At 39.2% G+C, this 19,639-nt stretch overlaps 1 protein-coding gene across 2 annotated transcripts in view; it reads left to right on the plus strand.

Annotated features, from left to right (window-relative positions):
- The window catches only part of EPAS1 (endothelial PAS domain protein 1), a 53,428-nt gene extending 35,046 nt beyond the window's left edge, over positions 1 to 18,382 (plus strand). For both annotated transcript variants that reach the window (XM_053460621.1, XM_053460622.1), the window contains exons 3-16: positions 3,906 to 4,057; positions 4,394 to 4,478; positions 4,986 to 5,104; positions 5,329 to 5,531; positions 8,615 to 8,721; positions 11,024 to 11,171; positions 11,558 to 11,760; positions 11,851 to 12,041; positions 13,023 to 13,136; positions 13,836 to 14,323; positions 15,589 to 15,715; positions 15,827 to 15,944; positions 16,463 to 16,630; positions 17,249 to 18,382. In XM_053460621.1, coding sequence (XP_053316596.1) covers positions 3,906 to 4,057; positions 4,394 to 4,478; positions 4,986 to 5,104; positions 5,329 to 5,531; positions 8,615 to 8,721; positions 11,024 to 11,171; positions 11,558 to 11,760; positions 11,851 to 12,041; positions 13,023 to 13,136; positions 13,836 to 14,323; positions 15,589 to 15,715; positions 15,827 to 15,944; positions 16,463 to 16,630; positions 17,249 to 17,400 — 2,375 coding nt within the window. In that variant the 3' untranslated portion in view covers positions 17,401 to 18,382. The remainder of the gene's footprint in view (positions 1 to 3,905; positions 4,058 to 4,393; positions 4,479 to 4,985; positions 5,105 to 5,328; positions 5,532 to 8,614; positions 8,722 to 11,023; positions 11,172 to 11,557; positions 11,761 to 11,850; positions 12,042 to 13,022; positions 13,137 to 13,835; positions 14,324 to 15,588; positions 15,716 to 15,826; positions 15,945 to 16,462; positions 16,631 to 17,248) is intronic.
- Positions 18,383 to 19,639: the final 1,257 nt, after the last annotated feature.

A 19,639-nucleotide genomic window follows, 5' to 3' on the forward strand; every position in this document is an offset into this window, starting at 1 on the left:
TTTAAATATTCAACACATTTTGAAAAATATTTATGCTCTGTTATGCAGTGTCACCTAATCCCTGCCAAACCACATGTGACATGCCATGTGTTACACGTGAAGATACACAAAGGCACTGGTGAAATGCATGCGCTGTCTGTCTGTTGTTATGTATGAATTCTCAGCTGTATAATAATTGCAGCACTTTAACCCATTTAGTGGCTGTTTTGAAAGGTCCTCTGATATCCTTAACCAGCCCATGACCACCACTGTCCGACAAAGTGGAAGAGTGGGGTGATTTGGCATGACACTGCCTGAAGACCAGGACAGTCGTGCACAAAACAGGACAATTGGGAGATATGGAAATATGTCATCCTAAGATCCATAGGCAGAACAGGTTAATACTGATACAATGTTATATATATTTTCAGTTTCCCAAAGTTATGAAGCAATAAACGTGTATTTTGCATGAGAGTCTATAAATAGTGTAGGCTAGGATAGAAGGAAATGTGCTCAGGAACAAAGGGGTCATAAAAAAGGGGATATAGTTAGGTGAAAAGGTACTGTTCTCTGAGGAGGATGATTAGTACCACTCCCTTATATATATAATAAAACAATATAAACTTACAACAGACCTGGGCTTTATTTAATAAAGGCAAGACCGTGACGATTGTGTAATGGCGTGTGTAATGAGGTTAATGTGGTAATGATGTCATAATGCTATATAAGGTGGGCAATAGATTAAGGAAATTGGTCGCGTGGAAAGGTCAATTCCAAAAGTAGGAAAACCCCTGATTAGTATCATAAAAAAGTTCAGATAAAACGTAGTGATCATACGCTTGGTTAAGTGCTACCAGTTGCAGCTCGTCTTACACGTGACATTAAATTGTAAATATAAATATAGAACATTATAACCACCCTTTGAAAACGATGTAAAAGTGCAAGGCTTTTGTTTCCTGTTTTGCACGCTGCAATCATGTTATCTTCTTACTTTAATACTGCTTCCTAGATGGCACTTGCAAGCAACGTCTTTTTCTGAGAAGTTTCTGAAACGATTTCTGTGCTGTCCAGCTTGAGGTCTGCGCGGCGAAAAATATCAATGATACATATAATAATTTTATAGGTTTCGGTTTTGTATTTATTATTAATATTATTATTTAAATTAAATAATTATGTGTATATACATAATAATAAATATGATTTATGAATCATATCACTATGTTGGGCTTACATACCTACCAAGCATCTTTCTGTAGGAGGGTCAGTCCCTCTTTGGTCTTCAAATCCTCCTCTCCGTTTTTCCTCTCTTGATGTTTTAACTTGCAGCTCAGACTGTATGACTAGGAGTGGGTTACAAGCCGTAAAAGCTAAAATAATTTTAAAACAGATTTTAAAAAGTTACGTTGTTTTAACAAAATGCATTATTCCGCTTCTAAGAGACTTTCTAAGTTGTATAAATCCTTATGGATACGTCACACCGTCAAGTTAAAGGTCTTGGTAAAGTCCTGCCCCTAGAAATACTTCTAACCTCTGGGAGGTATGTAAAATAAGAGCATATGCAATAAACATACATGTTACATACAGAAGATCTCAGGACACCCTATACACACCTTACTTGTCTTCCTATATTATACTCTACATCCGTAGTTTACACGTCTGCCTGCTGCCCATAAAAGTTGACACGTTACAGCATCATGATATGATGTCATATATCAGCGCTCCATTTCATAAAGGAAGGCAGCGGCTTTTATTTTATTTCCATGGAACAGTGCTGCATTTTAACATAACTAAAGTTTTTTGTTTTGTTTTTTTATAATAGCCACCCACAGGTTGCGCTTTTTGTTTGCCAATCAGACTAATTTATCTTTAAGATGTCTAGTTTAAACACTGACCTCATGCAATATGAATTACTCCTTATCAAGTGCAGTAAATATATGTCGTCATGCTTATATGTGTGTGTACAGTTTGTAATAATATACTGCATGTTTTAACTGCAATGATGTTTTCTTAAATATGAAAATTGGGTTTTATTTAGTTATGTTCCAATACACTTCCTTTACCTGCAGAGCAGGAGGCAGTCAATGTAGACAGCCATGCTACACCACACTGAGCTGATGCTTTACGGCTAGTGTTTAGCTCTGTGATTAAGACTGATACTTTCTGTTGTTTACCACAAGCAGTGTGATAGGGAGTCAGGGTATTTGTAAAGCGCATTAGGTTAAGATAACAGAGCTACAACACATTTACATGACAAATACACTGCTGTCTGAACATGCTGTATTATTTAAAAGCAACTCATTTGTAATACTTTAACTTAAAAACGTGTTTTCCCTGCATGCTTTTACTTGCAGTGAGTCATTCATGAACCGAAGGAAATAAGCAAACAGCCATGGAAATGGCCCTGTCTGATTTGAGAATAGGGCACATCCTGACACTGGAGATTAATGAAAGCTCTCCGCAGGATTTATTTTTAGCTTGAAAGCTGTTTAGGTATTGAATAGACAGCGCCTCTGAGAAATGTCATCACGTGAAAGTGAGAGCAGTCACTTGTGTGTTTTGCTTGACGGTTAAGACAGTTGGTGGTTAATGGCAGGTTCAAAAGTCTATAAGAACCAGGTTTATACACTGCGTCCAATGGATCGTTATTCAACCCTCTGCTACTCAAAGAGTGGTTTACTTTATACTAACTTGCATACCTCCTAACGTCTATCCCCAGATGCCGGGGGGGCGGAGCTTGGGAGAAAGTGTCACTCAAACTGGTGGCACTACTGAGCATGTGCTCTGCACATGCACAGTACGTATTCTTCAGTCCTTAATCCCGCTGTCCCGCCGAGCTCTACCTATGTCCCAAAAAGTCAGACATAGAGCTTGCTAGGGCAGCGGGGTAGAGTGGCAAAATCTGGACAGTTGGGAAGCACTAATAATGCAAATTAGGATGGCATATTTGCTTTGAGAGGCTGTGTGTCCTATGAAATATTTTACCCAGACTTTAGCAGTGTTTGGTTCGTTGCCTGAGATAATGTGACATATAGTGAAAGTTACGCTGGGTTTAACATGCCGGAGCCAACTGGCGGTGACATATCACGCGCCGAACACATCTCCTGCATGACACCTAGCCTGCCGGTGGGGAAATGCATCTGGGGGGTTTCTGCAGAATCTCCCCATGTATTTGCAAAAGGGACTTCATGAAGTCTGCCCAATGTACATAGTGTGCCTTTAGGAGGAAATATTTAGGATGAATATAGATGACGGTTTAAAATCAGGAGAAATAACTTTATATTAACTCAGTGGGGGTGCTAAAATCCATATGGTGTCTTTATTGAGATCCATTGGTAGAGAAAATGTATTTTTGGTGCACAAATAAATGTCCCTCGGTGTGCTATGGGAAGCAGGATGCGGAGGGCTTTGTTTTGGGTCACAGCAATGACCTCGGCTGACTAACATCGCCATTTGCTTCGGGAAAAGTAAACGTCCTTGAAGTTTTCTAAGTGCAATTACTGAGAATTACATGATGGACGAAAGGTCACGTTCATGACGGCCTGAAATCTCTCGCTGCAGAGTAGAAACGACTGCACGGTGATGCAGCAGATTAGTAAATCAGAGACTCGGGTGACAGAATCCTTTGCACAATGTTACCGAGCTGCTTCTACATTCTCAAATACCGGAGAGGAACAGAGAAAGTCTTAACTGGTAACTCAATGCAACTTCCACCATAAAACATTAAGGGACACGCCAGCCACCGTATGCTCTCCTAGCATGTTGAAAAATAATAGACGTCTTTAGTTCTGTAGGATGCGCTAACATGTAAAGGGAACTTATTACATGTCACGTGTTCTGTTGAGTGAATAAGCCGTGTCACAACATATATAAAGTGCACACTGATTACAGTCCAGTATCATATTTACCGTTTCATTTTGTTCTTGCAGTTTGTGCGGAGCCTGACGTCGATCCCGACGCAGAGAACCAGCTGGATAATTTGTACCTAAAGGCTCTTGAGGGTTTTGTGGCAGTTGTGACCCAGGATGGCGACATGATCTTTCTGTCCGAAAACATCAGCAAGTACATGGGCCTAACACAGGTGAGACGTGACTTCTGAGGTGGAATACCATAGACGCTCCGCTCAGGGGATCATTGGGGAGTGGATGGAGGGTCTTGTTGTTTTTAATACAGAATAAGTAACATCCCAGGCATACAGGAACCCACGGCTTAGTACTAGTTAGTTATAGTGAAGGTATGTGGAAACTTAACGAGAAGACATGAGTGACCTCTAGAGATAGAGAGATACATAGGTGTATGTAGGACTTTATACGTTTCACATTTGAAAAGTGATATTTCACCCGTAGCGGCTCATACAGTCACATTAATAACCTTTATTTTATGTGCCGTAGCTGAAAATATGCATTTCTCATTGCAGGTCGAATTAACAGGACATAGCATTTTTGACTTTACTCATCCATGCGATCATGATGAAATTCGAGAAAATCTGAGTCTTAAAGCCGGTATGGAATAAATTTACTGTAATATATCATATTTTACTGTAGTTATTTTAATAGTCATACTAGTCATTTAGTGAATGTCGCAATGATGCAGCAAGAAATTAGTTAAATATATCTTCTAAAATTAGAGTTACTTTGTAAATAGTGTATTAATCTCATTAAAAATGTGTGTATATATATTTTAAATTTTAATTACGTCATAGGAATTACTTTTGTATATATATGATGATGATGGTATATAAATCAATAAGTAAATAATAATAATTGCCATTGCAACAAATGAACAGGTACATTCACCTGAATACAATCAAGTGATCAGTCAGTAGTGCGTAAAGTAATCCCCTTGAAAAACCTGCTTCTCTGACCCTAGGTTACAAAAATATTATGTAATAAACACGTGCCATCAGTGTCTTCACCTCCCATGACCTCAGCCGTATCATACAAGAAATCCAGATCACTCAATATAGGAATAGTGATATTGCTTAACTGATTTCTTTTTGTCGATTAAAGGTGTTGGAGTCGGAAAAAAGAACAAAGATATAAATAATGAACGTGATTTCTTCATGAGGATGAAATGCACCGTCACCAACAGAGGCAGGACTGTAAACCTTAAATCTGCTACATGGAAGGTAACATCTAAAAAAATTATATATATAAAATATCCTTTTTTCCATTAAAAAAAAAATGTTCTTTTTTATGGAAATGAATGGATATCTAGGCAAGCTTGCACATACTGTACACCCCTCACCTCTGTTAATTGCCTCCATTGCCCAAAATAATAAAACATGGCAAGAAAATACATTTCCCTTTTACTGGGTGTCACAACTATATATTGAACTCGTATTCCTTTCAGGTTCTTCATTGTACCGGACACGTCAAGGTGTACAATTCCTATCATCCAAACACACTTTGTAGCTACAAGGAACCTTTGCTTAATTGCCTTGTCATGATGTGTCAGCCAATACAGCATCCATCCAACATCGACATCCCTCTGGACAGCAAGACTTTTCTGAGCCGCCACAGCATGGACATGAAGTTCACTTATTGTGATGACAGGTAAGCACTCCGTCTATAGAAGCATTTATTTGTATTTCCGCACATAAGTGCTGCGAGGTGGAAATACATACAAATGATGCAGAGCGTTGAACGGAGGTATCAAACTACAGTTCTATAGGCTTGATTACTCAACATATTTCTAAACAATGTAAATAAAATTATTGTTGTGCGTGAATTCATTGATTAACCCATTTTCTGACCTTTTTATGTCCTTCTCATGATGATGTTCCACTAAAGCGTTGGCTATAAAGTTACATGATGACATTCTGAGCGTGTTCATAAATTAACTTTTTATTGTGTTAGTCGGTGATGTCAAATTTCATCCTTTAGGGCTGTAATCCAAACAGAGTTTTCAGATTTTATTTACTTACCGTGTAACCACACTGTTAATATTGTGTATTATTCTGACAGTTTGGCTCTTCTGCAACCCACATGGACTGGGCTGGAGTTCATCGGTTACGACATCTACAATAACCAAGATTTCTCATCGCTACATAAAATAATAAGTGCAATTCATATTTAGAGTAGCATTATTGTAACTAAACAATAATGTATTAATCTAACTGTACATTAATTTATTTTAAAAAAAAATCGGGTCAACGCGCCCAGTCTTCCCTTTTCGGGGATTGTCCAATTAATCTAATTCTTTGTTTTCCACCTTCTTAGCCTAGGTGGCTATTAAACTCTGCATAATTGTGTTGTTTACCCGTAAATCAGTATACATAATAAAATCACAGTAATAAAAGAGATTATCCCGCTTCTTTACAAGATTCTGGAAAGCTTATACATTTTACGTGTATGCTTACACTTAACAGAAAGAATAACTACTCTTCTAGTTCCTAGCAAGATCCTAGCGTGAGAAGGAAACTTAAATAAAGACAACATTTGGAACGTAAGAGTGAAACGTTGTTAAATTAGTAATTATAGCGAAAGGTAACGAGTCCCACAAACGGAAAGACACAAAGTTGGACACATTATCAGTTTTGTTGGAGTTTGGTGCCAAAATATATACCGTATTGGCTCGAATATAGGCCGCACTTTTTTCCCCCACTTTAAGTTTTTAAAGTGGGGGTGCGGCCTATATTCGGGGTCTAGCGCCCGACGCCCGGGACATGCAGTCCCGGGCGCCGGGCAGGCAGCGGGGTTAAGATACAGATCCCCGCAGCGGTGCAGGGGACCTGCATCCTTCTCCCCGATACGCTCAGACAGCCTCCCCTGCCAGCACTTCCCACGGGGGGGGGGTGCCGGCACGGGAGGTTATCTAAGCGTTTTACCTCTGCCCCCCCTCCTCGACTTACCAGAGCAGACTCCCGGGTGTCTTGCGGGGCCGGCGGGAGACATCTACGCAATACGCGCATGCAACTTCCGGTACCGGTACCGGAAGTTGCATACGCGTATTGCGTAGATGTCCCTCGCCGGCCCCGCAAGAACCCGGGAGTCTGCTCCGGTAAGTCGAGGAGGGGGGGCAGATGAGGACAGCGTATCGCGGGGAGGGAGGACAGCGTATCGCGGGGAGGGAGGACAGCGGCAGCGTATCGCGGGGAGGGAGGACAGCGGCAGCGTATCGCGGGGAGGGAGGACAGCGGCAGCGTATCTCGGGGAGGGAGGACAGCGGCAGCATATCTCGGGGAGGGAGGACAGCGGCAGCATATCTCGGGGGGGGGACAGAGTGGCAGCATATCTCGGGGGGGGACAGAGTGGCAGCATGTTTTTTTTGGTGCTTTTTTAAAGAAAAAAAACTTTTTCTTTAAAAAAGCACCAAACTTTTAGGGTGCGGCCTATATACGGGGGCGGCCTATATCCGAGCCAATACGGTATATATATATTGGTAAAATATAGCATGTATGCTGGCATCAACATGATGGTGATATATTTTTATTGGGACAATATAGAAATAGATGTAGATTTTGAGAGTTCTGTTAATGAGATGCATAGACGAAAAATATTAGTTTCTAAATAATCTTTTCTCCTAATATTATTGCTTTGATAATGTTAAATAAAAAATTATTCTTTCCTAGAATTAAGTTTGCGTACCGAGAAATTAATCATGTACTCTTATAAATGGGCCAACTATGGGAATCCCGCTAGCTAAGGGTTTCTATGGAATGCTTAATGTACACAATGCTTAATATACTGAAGTCACGGATCTGATTTATGTACTGGCTGTCCAGGCTCCTTCTCCAGGAAAAAAAAAAATGTTTATTCTTCTTGCATATCTCTGATCGCATTTTTCATTTAAAATGAAGTGCTGAGTGTAAAGCTTATGAAATACAGGGTCATATTTATCAAGTGAAGTCCTAGAGCAATCGTGGCGCTAAGGGCTAAATTTGGAGTAATCATTGGAAATATTTTTATACTTTTTTTCCATGACTGTACAGGCCATAGAGGCCATATTTATCAAGATAAAACTGGATGAAATCTGGTTCTTATTTTTGGACCAGTCATCATAGAGACCAGAAATCCATTGATTGATGTCAATTTAGCTTCCCAATTGTTCCATGTACAGCATGTAATTAAAAATAATATAACTCAAAGATTGGAATCTGATGATGTTATATTTGTTATTTTAAAAGAAATTGGTCTGCAAAGGAAAAAAATAAAGTATCCCAACTGTTATCATAGTTAATGTCTTGATGGGTGACATTGGTCATGACAATAGTCCTGGTAGAAGGACATACTCCTGGTAGAACACCACCAATCATATCTTTTTTGTCATTAAATATTATTTAATATTTCAAGTGCACAAAAAACACCCAAACAGAAAGTTCATACGTGTTTGATGAGTTTAAATGCATCTTATATTTTAAAAGGCTTTAGAATATTTTGTTTTTGGTTGCCCCTTATCCGTAACACCCCTGTTTTAACACATCCTTTAACACATGTTTGCAAATAGACACGTCGGTTGAAAAGTTAATCTGCCGCAGAGGAGCCTTAAGTGTACTTTCAGTGTTCCATAAGTAAGCAGCACAACCTTTGTAATGCCCCTAGTTACTTGGGAGAGATGCAAACATTTACCTGCATGAGGTACTATACATAATTGTGGAATTAACTCACCCTTTCCTTTTTTTGTATTTTCTTTGAAGAATTACGGAATTGATTGGATATCATCCAGAGGAGTTGCTCAATCGTTCCATTTACGAGTTTTATCATGCTTTGGATTCCGAGATTATGACTAAGAGCCACCAGAATTGTAAGTGATACAGCATAAGTCCCAACCTCACCTTATAGATGTACCTTAGAGTCCCCAAGCAGTTGACCCGTGTTGTCCAAGCCCCTTTGGTTTTCAAATGCAAACCCCTGATCCCGTTACTGCCGGCTTGTCCCTTGAAAAGACCTATTTGCAAAACAATATGGGTTCGGTCGTAAGCGTGGCTAAGCTGGGCGATTGTCACCAAACTTGATTTCCTTTGCGCAATGATGTAATGTTTCACACCGAGGTGAGGTAGATGTCTTGAAGAGTTCCAGCAATGTGTCATTCAAGTTTTGGTTTCTATAGATGAAATACTTAATCAGGTTTGGGTGGAATGAAATACTTTGTTTGGCAGAGGCTATAGAACTTAATGTTACTTGTGTATTACACAAAGGGCTTAGTTAATCTTTCCATTTTATTTCAATATAAACTGAGCCGATGACTCATACACTCGACTTTGCGGCTTTATAAGAATATTAATTCTCAGATGTATAAACCATTATTTAAGTTGTTTATAAAACATTGAGAGAGATAGGTATATAAACTGATCCTGGTGCAATTCGAAAATGAGTCTTATCACCATAGCAACCAATGGACTTGTTTCTAATTTGACTATAATCAACAGATGAACTTGTTTTTATGCATAATCCCGGTGTTGTACCTTTTTGGGGCTCTGATCCTCGCACCCCAAGGGCTCCGTGTTCAATTAGTTGAAGTGATATGGGAGATGATCTCGAAATTGGGGGAGGATGTCACCGCAAACACCGCCATATTGCCCCGCGTTCAAGTGAGGGCAAAATGACGTTGCTTGCAGTGATGGGGAGAGGATCCCACCTCAAGTGCTGTAAAACGCCATTCTTAATGCAGAGAAGATGGTCAAATACAGCTGTCATTAGGTAGAAAGAAACTATTTTTGGAGTTCCTGTTCAACTCAAGATGGAACTTTGTAGCATTGCAGTTTTGGTATTAATTGTGTGTCAAAAGAGCGATGTTAGTAAAATACATGAGCTTCATTAGGTGACTTAAGTTCAGACTACCAGACATTGTGATATCTAATGTATCAACCGAAAGTCAGCTGCGCTTTTTGCCACACAAGAACATTATGTACTTTTTGGGAAAAAAGAAGAAAGATAAAAGAGGCAAAAGCCTTTCTGTAAGTAAACAGGCCTCCTAGTAATGACTGGCATGATGCTTAATAAAGAGACAATTACCGGTATGTTCTATAAAACAAAGCAGGACAGGAGCACAGCAATATTTAATCACAAATATCTGTATAAAACAGAGGCTAGCAAACCCTGATCCTGCATTTATTAACGCCTATCTGGCTTCAGAACCAGGGAAGTTGTGGTTAAATAATTTTTACCACAATTTAAACTGCTGTGCCATTATATATATTATTAATACATTATATGACCAAAAGCATGTGGACATCTGACCATCACACCTATATAAGCTTGTTATACATCCTATTCTAAAACCATAGGCATTAATAATATAGTTGGTTGCCCCTTTGCAGCGATAACAGCCTCAGTTCTTCTGGTTCAGGCACTGATGTTGGAGAGGTCCTGGCTTGCAATCTTATTAATCAAGTTGTTAAGCTCAGGGCTCTGTGCGGCCGGCCAAGTTTTTCCTCACCAAACTCATCCAGCCATGTCTTTATGGAGCTTGCATTATACGCTGGGGCGCAGTCATACTGGAATAGAAAAGGGTCTCCCCCATTGTCCAACATATCTTGCTATGCTGTAATATGAACATTATCCTTCACTGCTTGTGTGGGGCTGTAAAACGCATTTTGTGAAGCTCCCGACACACAGAGCTTCTGCTAATGTTCCAAAGGCAGTTTGGAGCTGTGTACTGTGAGTGAAGCACCAGCACTCAGCAGCCCCACTCTGTGAGTGTGCGTGATCTACCGCTTTGTGGCTCAGCTGTTATTACTTACAGTGGACCAGAGCAGATCTAGCAGGGCAGAAAATTTCAGGAACTGACTTGTGGCAAAGGTGGCATCCCCTGACAGTGCCACGTTTAAAGTCACTGAGCTCTTTAGTAAACACCTGTTATTAATGGGTATAGCTGAAACACTTGGCGATTAGGAGGTGTGATCATATGATGATATAGCATATATATATATATATATATATATACTGTATATCATAATACATGGTATTATAGGGCATAACAGAGGCTTCCTGCATGCATCCCAGCATTCACATGTCTGGCATTTTTTTTACTGCTATTTATATTTTACAAATGAGGCTAATCGAGACAAATGGGTTTCTCATACTGTAAATGTGATTTTTATTAGTGTGCACTAAAGGTCAAGTGGTCACTGGCCAGTATCGGATGTTGGCAAAGCACGGTGGATATGTTTGGGTGGAGACACAAGGCACTGTCATCTACAACTCCCGCAACTCCCAGCCACAATGCATTGTGTGTGTGAACTACGTCCTGAGGTGAGATAACCTGTACAATAAATATCTATAGAGAAAAGGAGAGAGAGATTTCATTTAAGTACTTTTGTTATTGCTCCTGTAACTAGGCCATCAGTAACAATATGTCATTTTACTGCATGGTTGCCCAACATTTTTTAAGCAAAAGGTTGGTCGGCCTCCAGTTTTTGATGTGACAACCAAAAATTGCGAAATCAAATTACTTTCCTTAAAACGCAATTGTTAGATTAAAGCAACTTTGTGCTAATGAGTGTTTGGCTATGGAGGCTGTGTCAACTCAAAACAGACCCCATAGCCCGCTGGGGGACGCTGCCCTAGATCGGGCCTTGGGCAGCACGGAAGGTAAATGCATGGCTGCCATAAACATGTTTTTGGTAATCTTTTAACAGCGAAATTGAGAAGAATGATGTCGTGTTTTCGATGGACCAGACGGAGTCTCTGTTTAAACCGCATCACGTAACCATGAATTCCATCTTCAGCAATGCCATCTCTGATAAGAGCGACTTCCTCTTCACAAAGTTAAAGGAAGAACCCGAAGAGTTGGCACAGCTTGCACCCACTCCAGGAGATGAGATCATCTCATTGGACTTTGGTCAGTAAATATGCTTCGGTGGATTTTTTTTTTTAAGTGATTTGTCTCCGAATAACCCACAAATAATAACCATACTTCATGTTTCTACAGGTGCGCAGACATTTGAAGAAACACCTGCTTATAGCAGTGCTGTTCAGACAAGCCCAAGCGAGGCATGGCCCTTGGACATTAAGAGCCACACTCCCCAGGCCGAGGCAATAAATCATCCGTCCTTCACCGCTCCTCAGGTAGCAGCTGGGAACAGTACCCCAAGTGTTAGCAGCAACAGCAGCTGTTCCACGGTAAGATGGTTATTTTACGCCAACACTATTGGTCATAATATGTAGAATATATGTATTTGAGGTGTTTTGTGCTAAATACATTAAGCATAACTCAGCGTAACAAGATGATTCCAATGAAACAGGTGGCTGCATGCCCCGTGTTTACTATTTTTTGGAACAAGTGAATCTCGGAGCACAGAGAAAACAAGTATCAATAGGGCAAACCGTATCAACCGTGGGTGTCAATGAAAGTTAATTGTTCTGGCCAGCTGAGGGACCTCTAAGCGGTGTGGGAGCTCAGGAAGAGTCTCAGGTCTTCCAAGGAGTAGAAGAGTCTAATTTGGATGTATTTGTCAGTGGATACATACACTATGTAGATTTTAATTCTTTTTTTGTGTGTAATGCTTCAATTACATGATTTACTTAATTGAGATTGATGTTCCTTAATGAAAAATATTCCATATGTGGTAGTATGAAGTGTGCATTGCCTCTCATGGCCTTATAAATAACTTGCCAAGCGATTGTTGTTGAGTCTCTAAAACAGTGTTTGAGAAGCATCCATCAATATTTAGTGCTGACATATTCTGGGAGTTCAGCCTGAAACTTGTACCTAGCACTTCAAGATTACCCTACAATCTATGTTTTTAGGTTTTATCATAATGAATCTAGCCTAATAAAAGCATGAGGTGTTGGCTGGTGAATGTGCTAAAGTAACCATGTTGTGTCTTTGTTATCTGCTGCCTTTGCAAATACGTGGTTGTGTCATAGGTGGAGCTTCTGCTCTCCTTGTCTTGGTAACGGACAGTAGAACACTTATTAGCAAATCGTAATAAATGCGGTATTTCAGGTTCCGTTTCTAATTTAGTCATAATCAAAAAAAAGAATCACACAAGTTGAAAATAGTCATGATTTGTTGTCAGTTTAACAGATTTAAAGATGGTCTGCTCCTAAGATTGTTGGTGTGTTGGTCGTTCACTTTATCCAGATCTTTCTGTATTACAGCCAAGCAGTCCAGGAGAATATTATACTTCTTTGGAAGAAGATCTCAAGATTGAGCTGATTGAAAAACTTTTTGCAATGGATACTGAAGCAAAGAATAAGTGTAACACTAGCCAGGTACATAATTAAATGTAAATTTATGTAAAAAGAATATATTTTATATAGTAACTTAGGGTGAAAAAAGACATACCCATCAAGTCTCTTTTTTTCCCTCATAGCTAAAGTCCCCTATTCCCATAATCAATTGAATTAATACGATTAGTCCTGTTTACAGTTCAATTATATCTCTGTTATGCCCAAACTTGAACTGCATATTCTAATGATTTGTGTGAAGACATGATCACATTTACAGTTCTTGCATTAATGCCTCTTTTAATTCATGTTTGTAACTTGTCTTATTTGATGTTACTGAGCTTGAGCTTGGAGTCTACTGGCATTCCCAAATCTTTCCAAAAATAAGTGATTATTTCCCATAATTAGCATATTTATTTTTACTACCCTAATGCCGTACTTTACATTTATCAATGTGGAATCTTATGTGTCATATCTCATTCCATCCTCCTAGTTAATTAAACCATTCAGCTAATTTTTTGGCAGAATATATAACCATACACACTTTAGTGTCATCTACAAAAGTAGAAAGTTTGTTTTCACTACCAATATCTGGGTCATTAATATGCAAATTAAAAGAACCCATTTCACAACTGCAAAAAAAAAAATGTAAGAAAAGCTTGCTACTCTTTTTATGAAAAATTTTAAAATAAAAAAATATCATGCAAAGTGAAACAACAGAAATATGTTTTTTTTCCTCCTTAGAATGATTTTAATGAACTGGACCTTGATACCCTTGCTCCATACATTCCCATGGATGGTGAAGATTTCCAACTGAATCCAATATGTCAAGATGAATGTCCACTCAGCGAAAGCACACAAAACTCCCAGCAGAATTTAAGCGCTATAAGTGCTCTCTTCCAGTCTAGTGCTCCACCCCCGCAGAGCCAATTATTTTCCCAGAATTGTTGTCAACCTATGGCAGCTAAAAGCAGTAATCCTGCCCCGGATTCCCTACCACCGGGGCTTTTTAATGGTGAGAAAAAGTCTCCGCCATTAATAAGTTACCATACAGGTGCTAATATTCCATTGTCTTCAATGGGAGGGAGACCTAACGTCCAGTGGCCTCCCGATCCTCCAGTCGGTTACATGCCAGAAAAATGGAGGTTAAGAGATCAGTACAATGGGTCGTTGAGAAACTCCCCATCGGGACCCCCTGTGCATTTGCCCGGCATGTCTTTGTACAAACAAAGGTAAGTAAGCAGTCAGCTGAATTATTCAAATAAATGGCATTTATAAATACTTCTGACATTTACTGTGTGCAGTTTGTGTATGTATAGGAGTATGTGTGTGTATTGTATGTATATTGTATGAATATTGTATGAGCTACAGTGGTGTCAAACTCCAGGCCTTCAGAACCAGAACCACAGAACCAGGCTTTTTTTCTGGATATCCCAGGATGAGCACTGGCAGCAAATTTAAAAGGATTGGAACTGATTAAATCACAGGTTCAAAGCCGAGTCCTGGATTGTTTTTGCCCCCCGAGGCCTGGAGTTCAACATCCCTGCCTACAGCGACTATGTGTGGAAGTTACAAATATTGATATTATTGTTCCGATAGGAAATTTGCAAAAATGGCATTATTTCCATAGATAAGTCCAGCCAGTAGGATCATTCCATTGGTCACTAAAGTGTTAGGCACCCATCCCAAACTCTTGAGCCTGTGTCACCTTTATATGCAACCCCCTTTCTGTTGTAGTTTCACTGTTATGTTTTAATCATTTTTTTTATTACACACGTTTACGACTCATAAAGCGACTCACATGATACACGGTTCCTTCCCTTTGTAGTGTAGCGCGGGAATCACCTTGTCCTGTGGTAATCACGTATTATGTCATTTTATGATTTTTATCACAATAAATGGACATAGAAGCTATGTAGGATTTTTAGAGGCATTATAAACCCCTCTTTCCCCAGTTACTCTTTTAATATTTACATTCTATTAGCAAAAGTAGCTTCCCTTTTAATAGAGATAAATAAAGCTTTCATTAGAAACTATCAACTTCAGCTCTGCATTTCTAAACTTTTGCGGTAGTAGAAGTATTATTAAACACTCATCTACACACACCAGACAAGCCAGAAGGCTTGCTTTTCCCTCAGAAATCTCATGGTGCGTTCACAACCACAAGGGATTCTGGGTAGGCGCATGCAAATAAGGTTAACAATTATCACCTTTGCCTCTATATCCACTTTATACATGGATTCCTTGAAAGTAATTGCCCGCTGTACAAGACAGACTTTAGACAAAACTCAGGAAGAGGTACAATAGCCAGATCACCACTCATGGACAGCTGGGTTTCCATAACCTTTTACCCACCATAACTTATGTAATGGTAAACTTTTGCTGAAAGACCGGCTCTTCTCACTTCCTTTGGTTTGTTAAATGTTTTTGTTAAAAACCTACGGCAACAGCGTATTACTAGACTTAATCGAGTAATAAGGGAACTCTTTGTTTCTAGGTCACTGGAGAGTTTTGGCCAGCGTGGTAAAGACTTACACCCAGCTGCAGAGATGTTATACTGCAACAATATGAAGCGCAAACGGCAGCTCGATTACGGAGACCCGGTGTTTCCGCAGCTTAACGTGGTAAGAAATGGAAATGTTTAAAACTAGGTACATTCCTCTGTCTAATTATTGTAATTCTTACCTTAGAGGGGTTCTTGGCTGTATTGTAACACATGCACATTTTTATAATAGGGAGAGTTACCTGATAATACCATACCGCCTTTAATGTGGAAAAGAATGAAATCTCTTAAACCAGAAAACTGTCCCCTTATGGCAGAAAAGAAGTCTCTGAGTACAAGTGTCCTTACTGGTAAGTACAAACTGTTTATACACCCTTTACAGGGTCAAGTGTTTCTGCCGTATTAGCAGGTTCAGCTAGTAAATGCCCTTTAAGTAGCTTCTTTATCCATAATAGAGATATTGAGAATCCAGCTGGATATTATAGTATGAGAGTCCGCTGGTTATAATCAGGGTGGTTAGCTTGGGTCAGATTGGGGGTTAGGAGACATTTCCTGAAAGTCATCTCCGGAAGATAACTGCGAATGATGTTGGGTCAGCTTAGGATAAGCTGTCACTTGGGTTGGTCCTTCATCATGCTTAGTAAAGTCCAGGAGGTGAAGGGTTTACCCTTGCTGTAAAGTCATAGGATAGTGAATGAACCAACACTAGGTGACCAGGAGATATCGTTGAAAGGATGATGCTATGAACCCTTAAAATGTTGGGTCATATGTTGTGTTAATGATGAGCACCTGATGTTTATTTTGTATATCATTGTCTGACTCTCAATAACTCCTTCTGCACTAAACACAAAATGCTGTGTGTTCTCAGATGAATTCATCTGCAACCGACACAGAAGCCTAAGCCAACACGTGACTCAACCGCAACCACTGCAGCAACCGTGCCCACCACGAGACAAGTGCAAGACACCCTATCCAGCCACGTTCTTCAGCTGCAACTACCACGATTACAACGCGCCACAATCACAGAGAATGAAAGGTAAATGTAACTGCTTTCTGTTACGGAAATTCTCCAGACTCCATCTTACTTTCAAGAAAATATTCTGTAGGTGAGAATTAGAAAGAAAATGGGTGTTTGATACTTAAACAGTAGTAGAGAAGAACATAATGGGAGGAGCCTATTTCTGCACTGGTTTGCAGTTAAGTCCTTCCCCTTATGCCCTTTTAAGGGCATATGACCCCTATTTGTTTTATAACATGACTTCAATAACTGTGTGAAATGCCACATTAATTCTGCTCATTTAATAAAAAATACACTTCTTGAGACTAAAATTCCCATGGCGGCAGTAAAAGGAACAGTCTGATTTTTTAAAAAAAAATTCCTGTCTATTTTTTGCATGTTTTATTGCATGTAGAGCGTGACTCCTTTAGCTATTGGCCTCAACTGAAACTCAGCATTCAGCCAGTGCTTACGGAACTGGATGACACGACTGATGATTTCAATGGGAACTCAGCCCCTATTGACCAGAATGCCAATTAAAATGCATGCAAAATATTACAATATATGCGCATGCCACCACTGTTCTAAATCCGAAACCCCATTTGTTTATTGTTATCAGCCTGCAAGGGACAAAATACTGTCATTTTTATTTTGCAGGTCTGGCAAACCGACTAATTGCGCCATCTTTTGAACCGTATCTGTTGCCTGAATTGACCCGATATGACTGTGAGGTTAACGTGCCGGTCCTAGGTAACTCCACTTTGCTGCAAGGATGCGATCTGCTTAAAGCTCTCGACCAGACGACCTGAGGAGCAGCGGAATGTCTACCGGCTCGTAACTGTTCAAAAGGCTTCGGTTTTCTAAATATATATTTTTTTCAAGTAGACAAGTCTCTATCACTGATAACACTTTTACCAGACTCACTTACTTATCGAACTTTGTTCACAATACCAAATAGTGGCCTTCTTGAAATGACTTCATATTACAGATATGCATATGTTTTTACCTGCTGTATTTTTTTTCTTCTTTGTTTAAATAATAAAGTGTATAGTCTAGAAAATATTTTACACACCTTCTTACCCTGTAAAAGTAATTTATATTTTTTTAAATGGCCACAGATAAAATTTTGTGCTTATATATATATATTTTATCGTACAGGAACCATACATGAAATGGATGATGTTACTGAGTAAAAGATTAAAAAATGCCTATTGTTCATTGAAAAGATGCAGTGCTAGAAGTGCGTTGGTCCTTGAAGAAGGTTAGGGACAGCCTTAGCATATGGACCAAGTTGGTGGGCTTTGATGGACGTTTAACCCATCATTGCATCTGGCCGACTTCACGGCTCCTAGTGAATTCCTGGTTGTCGGAACCATTTGTAAATGGTAATGAGGCTCCAAAGAAACCATTGCAGATGCTCCTAGATGTCTTTAAGTGGAGGGAGACAATGGAGCGCGACCTCCGCTGATCGTTTTCCAAAGCCATGCTCAATGATTTTAGAGAAAGGGTCTCTCTGCTGGCAGACTCTTAACTTCTCGGGTATCCTTAGTGTCTCCGACTGACATTCATATTTTTGGCACATTTTTGATCCCATGCGTGCCGCCAAAAAGCTACAGAATTATGCCTTAAACTAAAGATTGCAGGCAATCTAATTTGACCTCATTAGCGATTAGCACTAGACGAGGGTTTGGGCTCACTGCTTTTATGATACGTGTCTTCAAGGTTACTTAAGCACTGCTTCTATAAAATATGTCGCTAAACATTTGTTAATGGTGTGGTCATATAGACTTTTTTTTTTTTTTTTAAATAAAAACACATTGTTATTGAAGGGGAACATTTACATTAACTCTTTAAGAACCTTGGATGTCACCAAGACAGTATGCACTCGTCTTTCTGGCACCTATGGGTTCATCAAACCACACTGCTTTCTTGTTTTGTTTTAAAGGGGATGATGCCATATCGCCCGTAACATTGGACTATCTCACGCACACCTCTGGGATATAAACAGTTAAACAGCAATTTTTACAAAAACAAAGAGTCGTATTTATAAGTTGTACGTCTTTAACAAAAGTGTCAAATGTGGAGCAGTTGCCATGGAAACCAACTGAATGTTCCTTTTGGCTATTCCACATTAGCATCTCCACTTATAAATATGGCTCAATGTATTCTTAGACTGGGTGGTGAAGTGAGATATATATATATATATATATATATATATATATATATATATATATATATATATATATATATATATATTATAATATGTGTGTGTAATGGAATGGGTTAATTATCAGAACCAACACTGCACACAAACAAATTTTGAAGATATTATTATTCAAACTGTTAATGCATCTTTATAGACGTTAATATTCTTTATGAAGGGACAGCACAGGCAATTTTTCCTGGCCAGATGGGCTGGCCCTGGATAAAGCATAATCTAGTCGGTGAAGAGAATAACGAAATCTCAGATTTAACTATACATGATAGAGGGCCAGACCAGCTCTTCCTCCCGATGGTGTTGGAACTTCGTAATGTATAGGGAAGTAAGAGAGTACAAACCGCAACTCTCCCTTTATGAAATAAATTCTTTTATTCATCTTTAACCATATATGCCTTGGGTTAAGTGTTTTTTTTGTTGGTACTTATTTGTTTTTTGTTTTTTTAAGTCAGATAAACATAAACGTGTATTCGCATAACCTTTTATTTTGTAAAACTGGTAATAGTATCTGTTCTTTTATTAATATTACACACGTCAGAATTTATCAGACAGACACTACTAACACTGCTAATCAACTCTTTTTGAAAATTCTTCAATTTACAATGTAAAGAATCATATTGCAGTAGTAACTATGACATTATACATGTTTTTGTTTGTTTATGCATTTGATTTAGATTCCATGTTTATCTGTTGATAGCTCTTCAAGTGCAAATAGTTTATAGTTCTGATCGCACCATTTAAGAGTGGGCCTTTGAATACATTTTGTTGTATGGTGTATATGTTGCCCCTTTTAATAGGTTATAAAGTTACTGGCTCAAGAGCTTCTCGAC

This window comes from Spea bombifrons, chromosome 3 (genome assembly GCF_027358695.1).
Source record: "Spea bombifrons isolate aSpeBom1 chromosome 3, aSpeBom1.2.pri, whole genome shotgun sequence".
Taxonomy (NCBI): Eukaryota; Metazoa; Chordata; class Amphibia; order Anura; family Pelobatidae; genus Spea; species Spea bombifrons.